The sequence below is a fragment of the Cornus florida genome, unplaced genomic scaffold (assembly GCF_030987335.1).
Source record: "Cornus florida cultivar Cherokee Brave unplaced genomic scaffold, ASM3098733v1 CherokeeBrave_3.0.0_Hap2_Chr04, whole genome shotgun sequence".
In the NCBI taxonomy this organism is placed as follows: Eukaryota; Viridiplantae; Streptophyta; class Magnoliopsida; order Cornales; family Cornaceae; genus Cornus; species Cornus florida.
The window spans coordinates 44,447,251-44,459,618 of NW_026775574.1; the positions used below are offsets into that span (position 1 = coordinate 44,447,251).

Here is a 12,368-nt window from a genome sequence, read left to right on the forward strand (position 1 = left end):
AACATTGTGTTGGTCCCACCTTATGTTTTAGGATTTGCCTATTTAAATGTCAAAATCATATGTTTTCTAGTATGTCAAGGGCTTATACCTTCATCATTGATGTTCTCTATGGCTCACATCATCCTTCAGGGGCAATATAGTCTTTTGCCATCTTGTGGTACAGGTTCTCATTGAGAATAGATGCCACATTGCAATTATACAGCTTTAAGGGTTCCTTTTTTTGGTTTAACTAAGGTTTAAAAGCTGAATTTTAGCTACAGGTTTATTCAGGGGCACTATAGTCATTTCATAGTTGTATTACACCTTTTTACATTTGCCCAGCACACTACATTACAATGGACAACTGTAAATTAAGCTACATTATTAATTTTACAGTCACAGTTTCAATTTTCTGGTGCAATATTCATGTGACTGTCACAAGGCCATTTCGGTGGTCCTGCTTGTTGTTCAAGTGTGATACACAAGCTATGTCGTCCTTGGGAGAGAAACAAAATGCTCAAATGGATTACTTAGTGATGACGGCTGATATACACATTGTGCAAAGCTGTTAAGTGGCTACACTACAAGACAAATTGTAAAAGAGGCTTTTTGGTTCTTTCTCAATGAACATTCTCTGACAAATGATTGGAGAATTGTACCAAGAGCATTTTCCTCTTTAGGGTAGGACTACAAGATGATTGTAGCTTATAAATATGTTGTGATAAATCTGTGCCTCTTTGCTAAGCAAAAACTGTGAGCATCCTGAGCACTCTCATGAGCACCTTTGAGCATCCTTGAGCTTCCTAAGGGTCTTGCAGCAATATTTACTCGAGACATCTTTTGCCATGGAGTTTTTACATGATATTGAAGTCTGAATACATCAAGAAATTCATGCCTTGTGTGTATCAATTTGCAAATGAAGATCCAAGCCACTGCTGAAGGGTTTTTGGTGTTGTTTTGCTGGTTTAAGGCTATGTGTTTTATCTGAAGCATTCTTAGAGCATCTCAAAGGTTGAAACAAGTTTGTTTTACTACTTGACAACTGCATAATCATTGCTTATACACATATTCTTGCTGTAGTTAGTTTTGATGTCTCAAACCTACTGCTGTGAGTTGAATTCTTATCATTTGAGCACATTTATATTGTAGATTTGGGGCTGTTAAAGTTGAGATCTATCCTGAAAAATGGTCAGAGCTATATTTGGCCTTGTGAACCTCAACTGTTAGGGTTTCAAGCTCTGTTGAAGACTGAAATTGTAGTACCTTGCTATACTTATTGATCTATTCATTGTAGCATGTATATACAGTTGATATATCATTATTGAAACTCTATGAAGGACTATGTTGTTGCTGATTTACCATTTTACCCTCGAGACTTGTTGAGTTGCAAAATGAAGCTTATTGACGCTGTTTGAAGTTTTGAGTTGCACAACCACTCTTATCTATTGTGTATGCTTAAACATTGTTGATATTCATCTTTTATATTGTATTTGGTGAGCTGTGAGAGCTTATAGGGTCTAATTAGGGTTGCTTAGGACAGGGGGAGTGCCTGTGAGTACTGTGTTGAACTAGTTTGTGTGTAGAGGCTGTGAAAGCCAGGGTTTCAACTTGTATATGGGTGTGTGCAGAGTGTGAGACAACTAAGTGTGTAACTACTTGCATACAACTAGAGGAGCTTTATTGGTTGTGGCCAAGAATCAAGGTTTTTCTCTATTGAGAGGGTTTTCCTTGTAAATATTGTGTGTACCTGGTTTATTGACTTAAAGCTTTCAACCTACTGCATTGTATCTATTATATTTGACCAAACCAAGGCAAAGAAGTTTCTAAAAGGACCAATCCCCCCCTCCTCCTCTCTTCTCTCGATTCCTCACATTGACACAGTCAAATTATCAAAGCACATCTGACTTTCAATTCTTTATCTGGTCTCACCCCTAACAACAACAAATGATGTGTGTTCATGGCCGGGCTAGAAGTTGCTATAGAGATCTTGGATATTCTAAAATTACCAAAAGGCATTTTTTTTTTTGTTTGGAAGTTAAAGCAATTTGGGAAGTAGGGCCTGCACTGCTGCCTCCTCTAAGGATCGAACCTCTAGCCTCCCTTTGGAAAGTAGGGGCCTGGTACCGCTGGGCTACTGGCCTATTGGTAAAAAAAAAACATTTTTTTTCGCAATGAGGTATTTAGGAGTTAAACTTATCACTATGACTATGCGCAGACTAACAGAATCACATCCAGAGTCAAGTCTAGGACCAATAAGCCGCTATTCTTTGATGGGAAGATCCAGCTTAAGAAGTCTGTTTTATTCTCTATCCAGGCCAATTGGTCAACTCGATTCATCCCCCCTAAAGCTGCCATCAAAAGCATCAATCAAATTCTTTGTAGGTTTCTTTGGATACCACTCTAGACAAAGGAGGAGCTAAGGTCAAATGGAGTGACATTTGCTTCCTTGCTATGGAAGGAGGTTTGGCATCAAAAACATTCACTTTTCGAACAGAGCATCCGTTGTTAGATACATGCAGCATATTCTTCAGCCTTCATCAAGCAGAGAAATTTGAGTATCTCCACTCCGGCAAACTGTAGATGGAGTTGGAGGAACATTCTGAATTTAAGGAATGAAGTTAGAAGATTTTTTCTTCATAGGATTGGGGATGGAAAAGATACTTCCTTGTGGTATGGCAAATGGCTTCCTCAAGGCTCCATCAATCTCTCTAAAGGCAGCAAGATCATTCAAATCTCAAGCTTTGACGGCTTATGACAACTGGCTTCCTCAAGGCCCCATCATTCTCTCTAAAGGCAACAGGATCAATCCAACCTCAAGCCTTGGTGATACAGCCAGAGTTTGTGCCATTATTGCTAACGCTGACTGGAATTGGTCTGTGAGAGCTTCCTCCATATCAGCTGAGCCCTCTGACATTAAAAGAGAGATCTGTGGTTCTGTTCATTCTCAGACCCCATAAATTTGATCAACTCTTTTGGAGATCCTCAGACTAGTTTCTCATTAAGCAGGTCTGGAATGAACTGAGGCCTAAGAGATATTCCTTGCCATGGACCAGGATTGTTTGGTTTTCTGCTTGTGTCTCCAAACGTTCATTTATCTTATGGCTGATTACGAGGAAGTTTACAAATTTGGACAAGATTAAGGAGTGGAATTTTGCAACATGATACCCGTCTATTATGCAGAGAAACAGTTGAAACCCACACTAATCTATATTTTTTTTAGCATAGTCTCAGTATACAAATCTGGAACTGCATCAAAGCCAAGTGTGCTGCTGCTTGGCCCTCTGGAAGCTCGGATCAGACCCTGCAACAAGCTTATACTAACCTTTCAGGTAGAGGCTTTACAAAAAGGCTCAACTTAATTGCTTAATATGCTCAGTATATGGCCTGTGGAGGGAAAGGAATGCTAGAGTCCATGAGAATTGCACCCATGATAGCAGTCATAACCTCAAGCTAATTCTGGACCATATTATATTGAAACCGCTATCAGCCAAAACCTGGTTGACTAGAGAATGGAACTTGCCCAACTCCATCTTTAAATGATGTCTCTCATCCTCTCTACTTCTCCTGCTATGTCCTGGCCGAATGGAGTTCACTACATCTCCTCTCTGGCTGCATTTTTCTATCTGTTTCCCTTTTCAAGATACAAGGCCAGCAGAATCAAGGTTAGCACCTGGTCCATCCTCAGTTCTCTCAATGCCTCGATTTTCTATTAAATCACTATATGGGTAACCAACTGATGTTCATATAAATTTTGTACAGGGTAACAGAGTCCCCTGACTCTCCACACACACAAATTTATCTCATGTAGATCGTTTGGGCTGTAGATTTCTTCATTGCTTTTGGGAAAACCAGTTGGCTTTTAATTGGTTGGTGGTATTGGGGTTTTTTTATTTGTTCTTCAACGATCCTGGGGTTTGCCCCCATGTAGCTTGTACTTGCCTTGGGCTTGTTGATATATGCAAAACATTATCTTACTTATAAACAACATCAATAACAATATATATATATATATATATATATATATATAAATGCAAGGCAATATATATATATATATATTGTAACTTTACCTCAATTAAAAAAAAAATATCCATTCAACCATTGTTTCTTCAAAACCTCTCCCGCCAAAAAATTGAAGTTGCTATATTAAAAAATGAAGCACAAAATTGCTGAAGGGAAAAATATATTCCATACTTCAGGAAGAAGATAGTTTTTTTTTTTCTCCCTAGGCAAGAAACTCACACGCCCATTTGCCCCTATGGGGACTTGAACCCTCACCCCTTACTTTGGGAGGTAGAGGAGATACCACTAGGCTACAGCAGTTGGTAGAAAGAAGATAGTTTAATTAGTGTAAAACTGTAGCCAAAAATTTTAACTTCAGTTCGAGAGAGGAATGGTGAAAATGAAAACAGTGCAATTTTAGCTGAATACTTTTTTCTTTCAGCCACGAAATTATTTCCCTTTAACCTCTACCCAAAATAAGTAGGATTCACTTTTGTTACTAAAAGATAAAGGAATAAACTTGGTTGAAGAGAAAAATAATATTGCAATTTTAGTTAGAAGAATTCCTCCTTGAATTTGATCCCAAAAAATCTGTACATTTATAGTATAAACAACATGTTGATCTTAATGCTGACAAATGAAATTAAGACAAAATGCTTACCAAATGGCCGCACCCAAAAGCCATATCCTTTCGATTTGTGAGGCAAATCGGACAAACCTGGTAAAACACAACCAAAATATCTCTCAACCCCCTATCCCTACCAGAAAAGGAATACAAGTTAGATAATAGAAAACCTACTAGATCCACTGATGCTGTTTGCTTGACTGATTCAAAGTTAGTCATATGAGCAAATGATTTAACAGAATTATCATGTTCTATCACTTCACGTGGAGGAGGAAGCGGCTTTGTCCTTGGAGCTCCTGCATTTCTACAGAAGAAGTGCAAGAAATTAGAATGTTTACCAAATTCCTTTACTGAAATGAAACATTAGTAAGAATCTAAAGCTGCCATTATTACTCAATGAAAGGACGGCATTGGGTGGCTCTGTACTGATATGGAATTTCCATGAGTGCAGCAAGTGCAAAAGCTGCCTCCTTCTTTGACATATCCTTGTTCTCAGACATGATTTTTGTAAGGTTAACAAACTGTAAGACAGAAATGTACAAGAAATTAGTGGAGTGGAGGAGTGTTGCATATTGTGTGATTGACGCATGCCTTTAAAATTCATCATCAGTGTCCTTATCATCATCCTTATTTTGAATCCAGTGAATGGAATTGATCATATGAAATATTATTTTTTCACTATTTTGCTTTCCCTCTTTCTATTTTTAACAAGCTATACATTTCAAAAGATCTTTTCATATTATTTTTGTCCCATATTAGTTTTTATCTTTCTCTTATTGGTGCATTGGTTTACATTGTAAAGGTTTATACTGCCTAGCTAAGCCAACAAAAGAAGTTTTGGGTTTTGGCATACTCAAACCGAGAGCCAAGAGCTATATTTATATACAAGAATAGGGTACAAAGAAAGGGAAACAAATCAAAGAAAAACAAGAAATATGCCAAAATCTACGTGATCCCATGATTACGGGGATCTTATCTACGTGATCCCATGATTATAGTGATTTTACATAAAACACCTAATAAAAGGCTAAAAACAGCTAATAAAAATAATATTAATAAAGATATTTCAACACTCCCCCTGAAGCTGGAGTGAAGATATCAATCAAGCCCAACTTGGTAATTGAGGAATGAAGCAAAGATGGACCAACGGATTTGGTGAACACATCGGCCGACTAATTAGACGATCGAATAAAGCACGGCTTGATAATTCCCAAACGAACCTTCTCTCTAATAAAATGAATGTCCACCTCTATATGTTTAGTCCTCTCATGAAGAACAGAATCTGAAGCAAGCATGATGGCTGATTTATTATCACAAAACAAGTCTGAGGACTGTTTTTCACTTATAGCCCTAGCTCCTCCAAAAAAGATCGAAGCCAGAGAATCTCACAAGTACCCTAAGTCATGGCACGATACTCAGCCTCTGCTGAAGATCTCAAAACTACAGGTTGCTTCTTACTTTTCCAAGATATAAGATGGTCTCCATAGAAAGTACATAAGCCAGATGTGGAACGTCTGTCAGCCTTGGACCCAACATAGTCTGCATCACTGAAACAGGATAGCCCAACTTGGCTTGCTAGAAGAATAGAATAATCCAAGTTCAGGACAAGACTTACGATATCGAAGAATATGATATACTGCATCCATATAAGCTGTACGAGAAGCATGCATAAACTGGCTCACAACACTAACCGCAAAAGCCAAATCAGGACGGGTGTTGGTAAGATAAATCAATCTTCCTACCAAGCGCTGACACAGCGAGGGATTAGAAAGGAGATCTCTAGACCCAACCGAGATCTTCATATTGGGATCTATAGGAGTGGAAGCAGGTTTACACCCAGGCATACGCATGTTTCGAAGTAGATCCAAGACATACTTCTTTTGCGATAAAGAGACACCCTACTTAGATCTAGCAACCTCAACTCCTAAGAAATATCTGAGCTGCCTAAGGTCTTTTACATCAAAAGCTTTAGCCAATTGAAGCTTTACTTGAGCAATCCCAGGGATGTCATTGCCTGTAAAGATGATATCATCAACATAGACAACAAGAATGATACATCGACCAGTGGAGAAACGGTGGATAAAACATATATAGTTAGAGTAGAAACACAATATAGAAGAAATAGAAGAGAAATGAGAGAATTATGTAAAGGCTTGAATGAGACAAATCACTCATTCACAACTCTAGTTATTATAGATAAAAATAGCACATGCTCATGTTACAAGAAAATAAATTAAATCCAATCTAAATCAAATCAAAGCATATTCTAAAGCATATCCTATGGCATATTTTATTGCATAATCAAATCTCTCTGCTAATACGGTAGGTCATTCCATAAATCGTGGCTATCATCGCTGCTAACAAATCCCCTCAAGTTGGTGCGTGGATATCTGACGCCCTTTGTAAGAATGTTTGCAAGCTGCTTAGAGCTTGTGACAAATGAAGTGTAAATCTGACTAGCGATGATTTTCGCTCAGATGAAGTGCCGATCGACAAATCAAAAATGTCTTGGACAATGCATTCTCAAATACAATCTTGTTGACGCCTTTTGTAAGAATGTTTGTAAGCTGCTTAGCTTGTGACAAATGGAGTGTAAATTTGACTAGCGATGATTTTAGCTCAGATGAAGTGCCGATCAACAAATCAAAAATGTCTTCTCAGACTATAAACAATTAATAATGTCTCCTCAGACCATAAATAACCAATCATGTCTCCTCAGACTGTAAACAACCAACAATGTCTCCTTAGACCATTTCCCTTCATACACATGTTTAAAATATGTAGATGGAAGAATCAATAATGTCTCCTTAGACCATTCCCCTTCATACATATGTTTAAACAATGTAAATAAAAGAATCAACTATGTCTTCTCAGACCATAAAAAGAAACAACTATGTCTCCCCAGACCATTTCTGAATGGGTGCTGCCAAACTCGCAACGCCCTCATTGAGGTTGGACCACCTTGCCTACCCGACACCTCCCGGATGGGCGATGTAACCTTAGACCATTCCCGAATGGGTGATGCCGAACTGACAATGCCCTCATTGCAGTTGGACCACCCTGGCTCTGATACCAAGTAGAAATACAATATAAAAGAAAGAGAGGATAAATGAGAGAATTATGTAAAGGCTTGAATGAGATGAATCACTCATTTACAGCTCTAGTAATTATAGATAAAAAGAGCACATGCTCATATTACAAGAAAGGAAAGTAAATTAAATCTAAATCAAATCAAAGCATATTCTAAAGCATATTTTATGGCATATGTTACAGCATAATTAAATATCTGCTAATACGGTAAGTCATTCTATAAATCGTGGCTATCATAACTGCTAACAGTTAGAATGGCATCTAACAAACTCCATGGATAGAATTACAAAGACTTCCGCAATTGACAAACCTTTCCAGCATACTCCCCCTCAGTCCAAAAACCAAGTGGAGGATCCATGTAAATAGTCTCAAGAAGATCACTGTTAAGGAAAGCATTCTTCACATCAAGCTGATGAAGAGGCCAATTATGAGAGACAGCCAGGGAGACAAGCAAACAAAATGAGGTTAATTTAGCCACTGGAGTGGAGGTATCGTTAAAGTCTTTACCAGGAATCTGAGTAAACCCTTTGGCCACCAAACGGGCCTTATACCAATCAATAGAGGCATTAGCTAGATATTTAACACTGAATACCCATTTGGCAATCAACAGTATTTTCACCAGGAGGGAGAGATACAAGCTCCCATGTTTCATTATGATGCAAAACATCCATTTTAATCTTCATAGCTAACATCCAATTGGGATTCGGAGAGCCTCAGACACATTTATGGGAATGGAAATGGAATCAAGTTTTCCTAAACAGGCTCAATAAGACCCTGAAAGACCATCATAAAGAGATATACTATGAAATAGGATGACTAGTACTATAAGCGAATCCAAATCGAGCAGGGGGTTTGCGGTCCCAAGTGGGATACCAAGGCTCAAGAACAGGGTTAGGAAAATGTAAAGGAGAGAGAGATGTACTTGAACCTATATCTGAGGAGGATGAAGGCAGTGGAGACGGAGCACGAGGGCGATGAGAATAGACCTGCAAAAAGGGTGAGGAAATCACAAGAGAAGACTCTTCTTGAAAAATAGGAAGAGGACGAGCAAGAGGAGACGCCTCTTGATCGGGAGTAGAAGTTTCTTGCAAGATAGTGTTAGAACCATAAAAAGGGGTATGCTCATGAAAGGTGACATCAAGAGAGTGATACACGTGTTTGTGTACAGGATCATAACACCGGTAACCTTTTGACATGGAAGAGTATCCTGAAAAGATACATTTAATGGCCTTGTCATCAAGTTTAGTAGGAGAAGGGCTACGATTTCGAACAAAACATGTACATCCAAACACGCATGACGGAAAAAAGAGTAATATCAGGCTGAAGCAGTTGTAAGAGGGCCTTACCATTTAATACTTTACTAAGGGAACGATTAATGAAATGACTTTGGCACATTCATACCATTTAAAAGACATCGAAAAACTAACATTAGTTGACGGTTTTTACGCTCTGCCACACCATTTTGTTCAGGGGTATATGGACAAGTAAGCTGATGAAGAATACCATGTTGGTTAAGTTGAGACCGAAACTCATTGGAAACATATTCACGACCATTGTCAGACCTAATATTCCTAACAACAGTTTTATATTGAGTTTTGATTATTTGGAGGAATTAAGTGAACAAGGGAAAAACTTCAGATTTTTTTTTCAAGTAAATATACCCATGTGCAGCGGGAATAATCATCAATGAATGTGATATAATAACGATACCCCGAAAAAGTAATAACGGGTGAAGGACCCCACACATCAGAATGTATGAGATCAAACATACTAGGTGCACGATGCATATGAGAAATACAACTGGTTCTAGTATTATTTAGAAAGCTCACAAATCTCACATTGATACATATTATCCTTACATGCTGTTATTAATGAAGGGAAAAACAGACATAAATACTGAAAGTTTACATGCCCAAGGCAAGCATGCCATAAATCTAAAGTCTAAAAAGAAAAATCATAAGACCTAGAAACTGGAAGAATAGAGGCTTGAAGGCTTGAAGAAAGTGGAGGAGGTGTCGGTGGAGGATCCTTAAAGTAGTAGAAGCCATCGTGCTTATATCCCTTGCCAAAAATCCTCTTTGAACACAGGTCCTGTAAAACATAGTAATGAGGAAAGAATATCACTGCATAGTTTAGTGATTTGGCAAGTTTGCTAACAGTTAGAAGATTAAATGCAAAGTTAGGAACATGAAGAATAGATGGCAAAATAATATTAGGGGAAGAATGAACATCTCCTTTATTACGAATAAAGGTGGTTGACCCATCGGCTAGACTAACAGCCTGATTAACAGAGGCAATGGGAATAGAAAATAATGACAACTCACCAGTCATGTGATCATTGGCTCCGGAATCCAGAACCCAAGTAGGTTTTCCCGCTATAACATGAAGAGCAGGAGTACCTGTAGCTATAGTAGCCGTAGGAGTAAAAGAGCCAACCCTGGTAGATAAAGCTCCGAACTGCTCCTGAAGCTAACCTATCTGGGACTGTAACTGATTGAAGTCCTGAAAAGATGGTCTGGGAGGAGGTAAAGCAGGAGGGACAACACTCTGTGGAGTAGTATACCCACCAATAGTACCGGCTACTGTGGCAGTGTAGCCACGCCAGGAGGACGATTGCGAGAAAATTTCTGCTTTAGCTCGGGATGAAGCTTAAGCAGCGATCCTTTACATGACCAGTGGCTCCATAATATTAAAAAATAACATTTCCCTGTGAAAATCTAGAATTAGAAGCAAGAGCCATTTGATCAACTGGAGTCTCTGATAATGCTACTGGCTGAGAGATCTGACGTCTACACTCCTCATGGTTAACACTTGCAAAAGCATCATATAAATCAGGCACAAGGAGGTGTTTATGATCTGAGTTCTTTTAATATCATACTCAAATCGTAAACCCATCAAAAACTGGTAGGTATGCTGGTGGTCCAGTCTCTTGACCAAAAGAGTTGCAGCTTCTTAAGAGAAATCGGAGGGAGTTTCATACTCTACTAATTCTTCCCACTTAGATTGGAGGAACCCAAAATACTCTGATACTGACAGCTTGAGTGTCTCCTAAGATGCATGAGCAATCTTCTAATAAAGTTCAAAGATACGAGCGTTATTGCGGTAGTGGGCATACATCTTGTCAAGGGCTTGCCACAGACGAAAAACGGAAGTGTGAAACATGAACATATTATAGATACGTTCCTCCATTGAGTTGGAGATCTAAGCCAGAACGGTGCCTCTGTCTATGTCCCATACAATATATTTAGTATCCGTCTTTTCCGGTTCCTTAATTAGACCCAAAAGCCAACCAGTTTTCCCTTTCCCTCTAATATAGAGTTGAAAAGAACGGGACCAAGATACGAAGTTGCACCCATTTAAGAGCACACTAGTAACCCGCTGCGCCGAAGTATGCAATGCCGAAGATAAAGTGTCCTTTTGGCTACTAAAATCACTCATAGTACCAAAATAAGGCTAGCCCACACGTCAAAGAGGGAGGAAAGAGGAAAACAAGGGCAGAAAAATCTTGCTTTCCTCCAAATATGCTAATTTGCTGCCGAACAAACACTGGCAAGACAAAGGAAATAAAACACCAGAAGGACCCTTAGGTCATAAACAACCTTAGGGAATTCTCCTAAAAAAAGGAGTCAAAGACAGAGAGTTACCCCTCTGCTGTATGAGCAAGCCACTATTGGGGATGCCGCACCAAGAGAGAGAGAGAGAGAAAGGGGTCCGGCACAAGGGCTGGGAGGAGATGGAGGTGCGCTAGAGGTGAGGGAAAGAGGAGCGAATGATATGAAGTTTCAAGGTTGCCGTAGACGTCTCTACTCCCTCAAAACATCTGTTATTCCTCTTTTTCCATATGCACCACTATACACAATGTGGAACGGTCAGCCAACACTCACGAGCCTGACCCCCCATGTGACATCCCCTGCACGCATCAATCATACCCCTTGTGGATCGGGGCATCACCCAAGACATGCCAAACAATCCGAAAATAAGATTCCAACAATCGTACGCCACACGTCAATGTAAGAGTAGATGATCCGTAGACTCACCACCACTTTTGCATAGGCAACACCAATTAACAAAAATAATGCCTCTCTTCCTCAGGTTATTCAACGTTAAGATCTTACCCCAAACTGTAGTCCACACAAAAAATGCCACCCTAAGGGGAGACTTAGAGCGCCAAATAGTCTTCCAGGGGAAAGCGCAACCAATAAAGTTGGAAAGACACATAAACATAGATCGGACCTCGAATCCTCCATGGGAAGAAGGAACCCACAAGAGAACATCATCACCAATGCCACCTACCTCCTGTTGATACAACAAATCCAGAAGAGCGCAAGCCTTAACCATCTCCCAATCCTGAAAAGAGTGCCTAAAGCGCACATCCCACGTAATCCCATTGCTATCAAGCCACTAGCAATCTACTACAAAGGCATGTTTATTAGTAGCTATTCTAAAAAGTCTGGGAAAAGAGCAAGACAATGGTTGGTCTCCCCACCATAAATCCTCCCAAAACCGCACACATTTCCATCCTGAACTTTGAATCTAATATAAGGAAAAAACATCCCAGCCTTTCCGAATAAATTTCCACACTCCAACTCCGCCTGTGCTAGGGACTGGGCATGAAGACCACCCACCTCTCTCTTCCCCATAGCGACATGAGACAATCCTCCTCCACGGGCGATGT

The 12,368-nt window shown here is 39.4% G+C and overlaps 1 protein-coding gene across 3 annotated transcripts in view; it reads right to left on the bottom strand.

Moving 5' to 3' along the window:
• Positions 1-12,368, bottom strand: part of LOC132303204 (E3 ubiquitin-protein ligase RGLG3) — a 102,471-nt gene that overhangs the window by 16,885 nt on the left and 73,218 nt on the right. For all 3 annotated transcript variants that reach the window (XM_059800372.1, XM_059800373.1, XM_059800371.1), the window contains 3 exons: positions 4,997-5,124; positions 4,778-4,907; positions 4,640-4,696 (listed from right to left, as the gene is read on the bottom strand). In XM_059800372.1, coding sequence (XP_059656355.1) covers positions 4,640-4,696; positions 4,778-4,907; positions 4,997-5,124 — 315 coding nt within the window. The remainder of the gene's footprint in view (positions 1-4,639; positions 4,697-4,777; positions 4,908-4,996; positions 5,125-12,368) is intronic.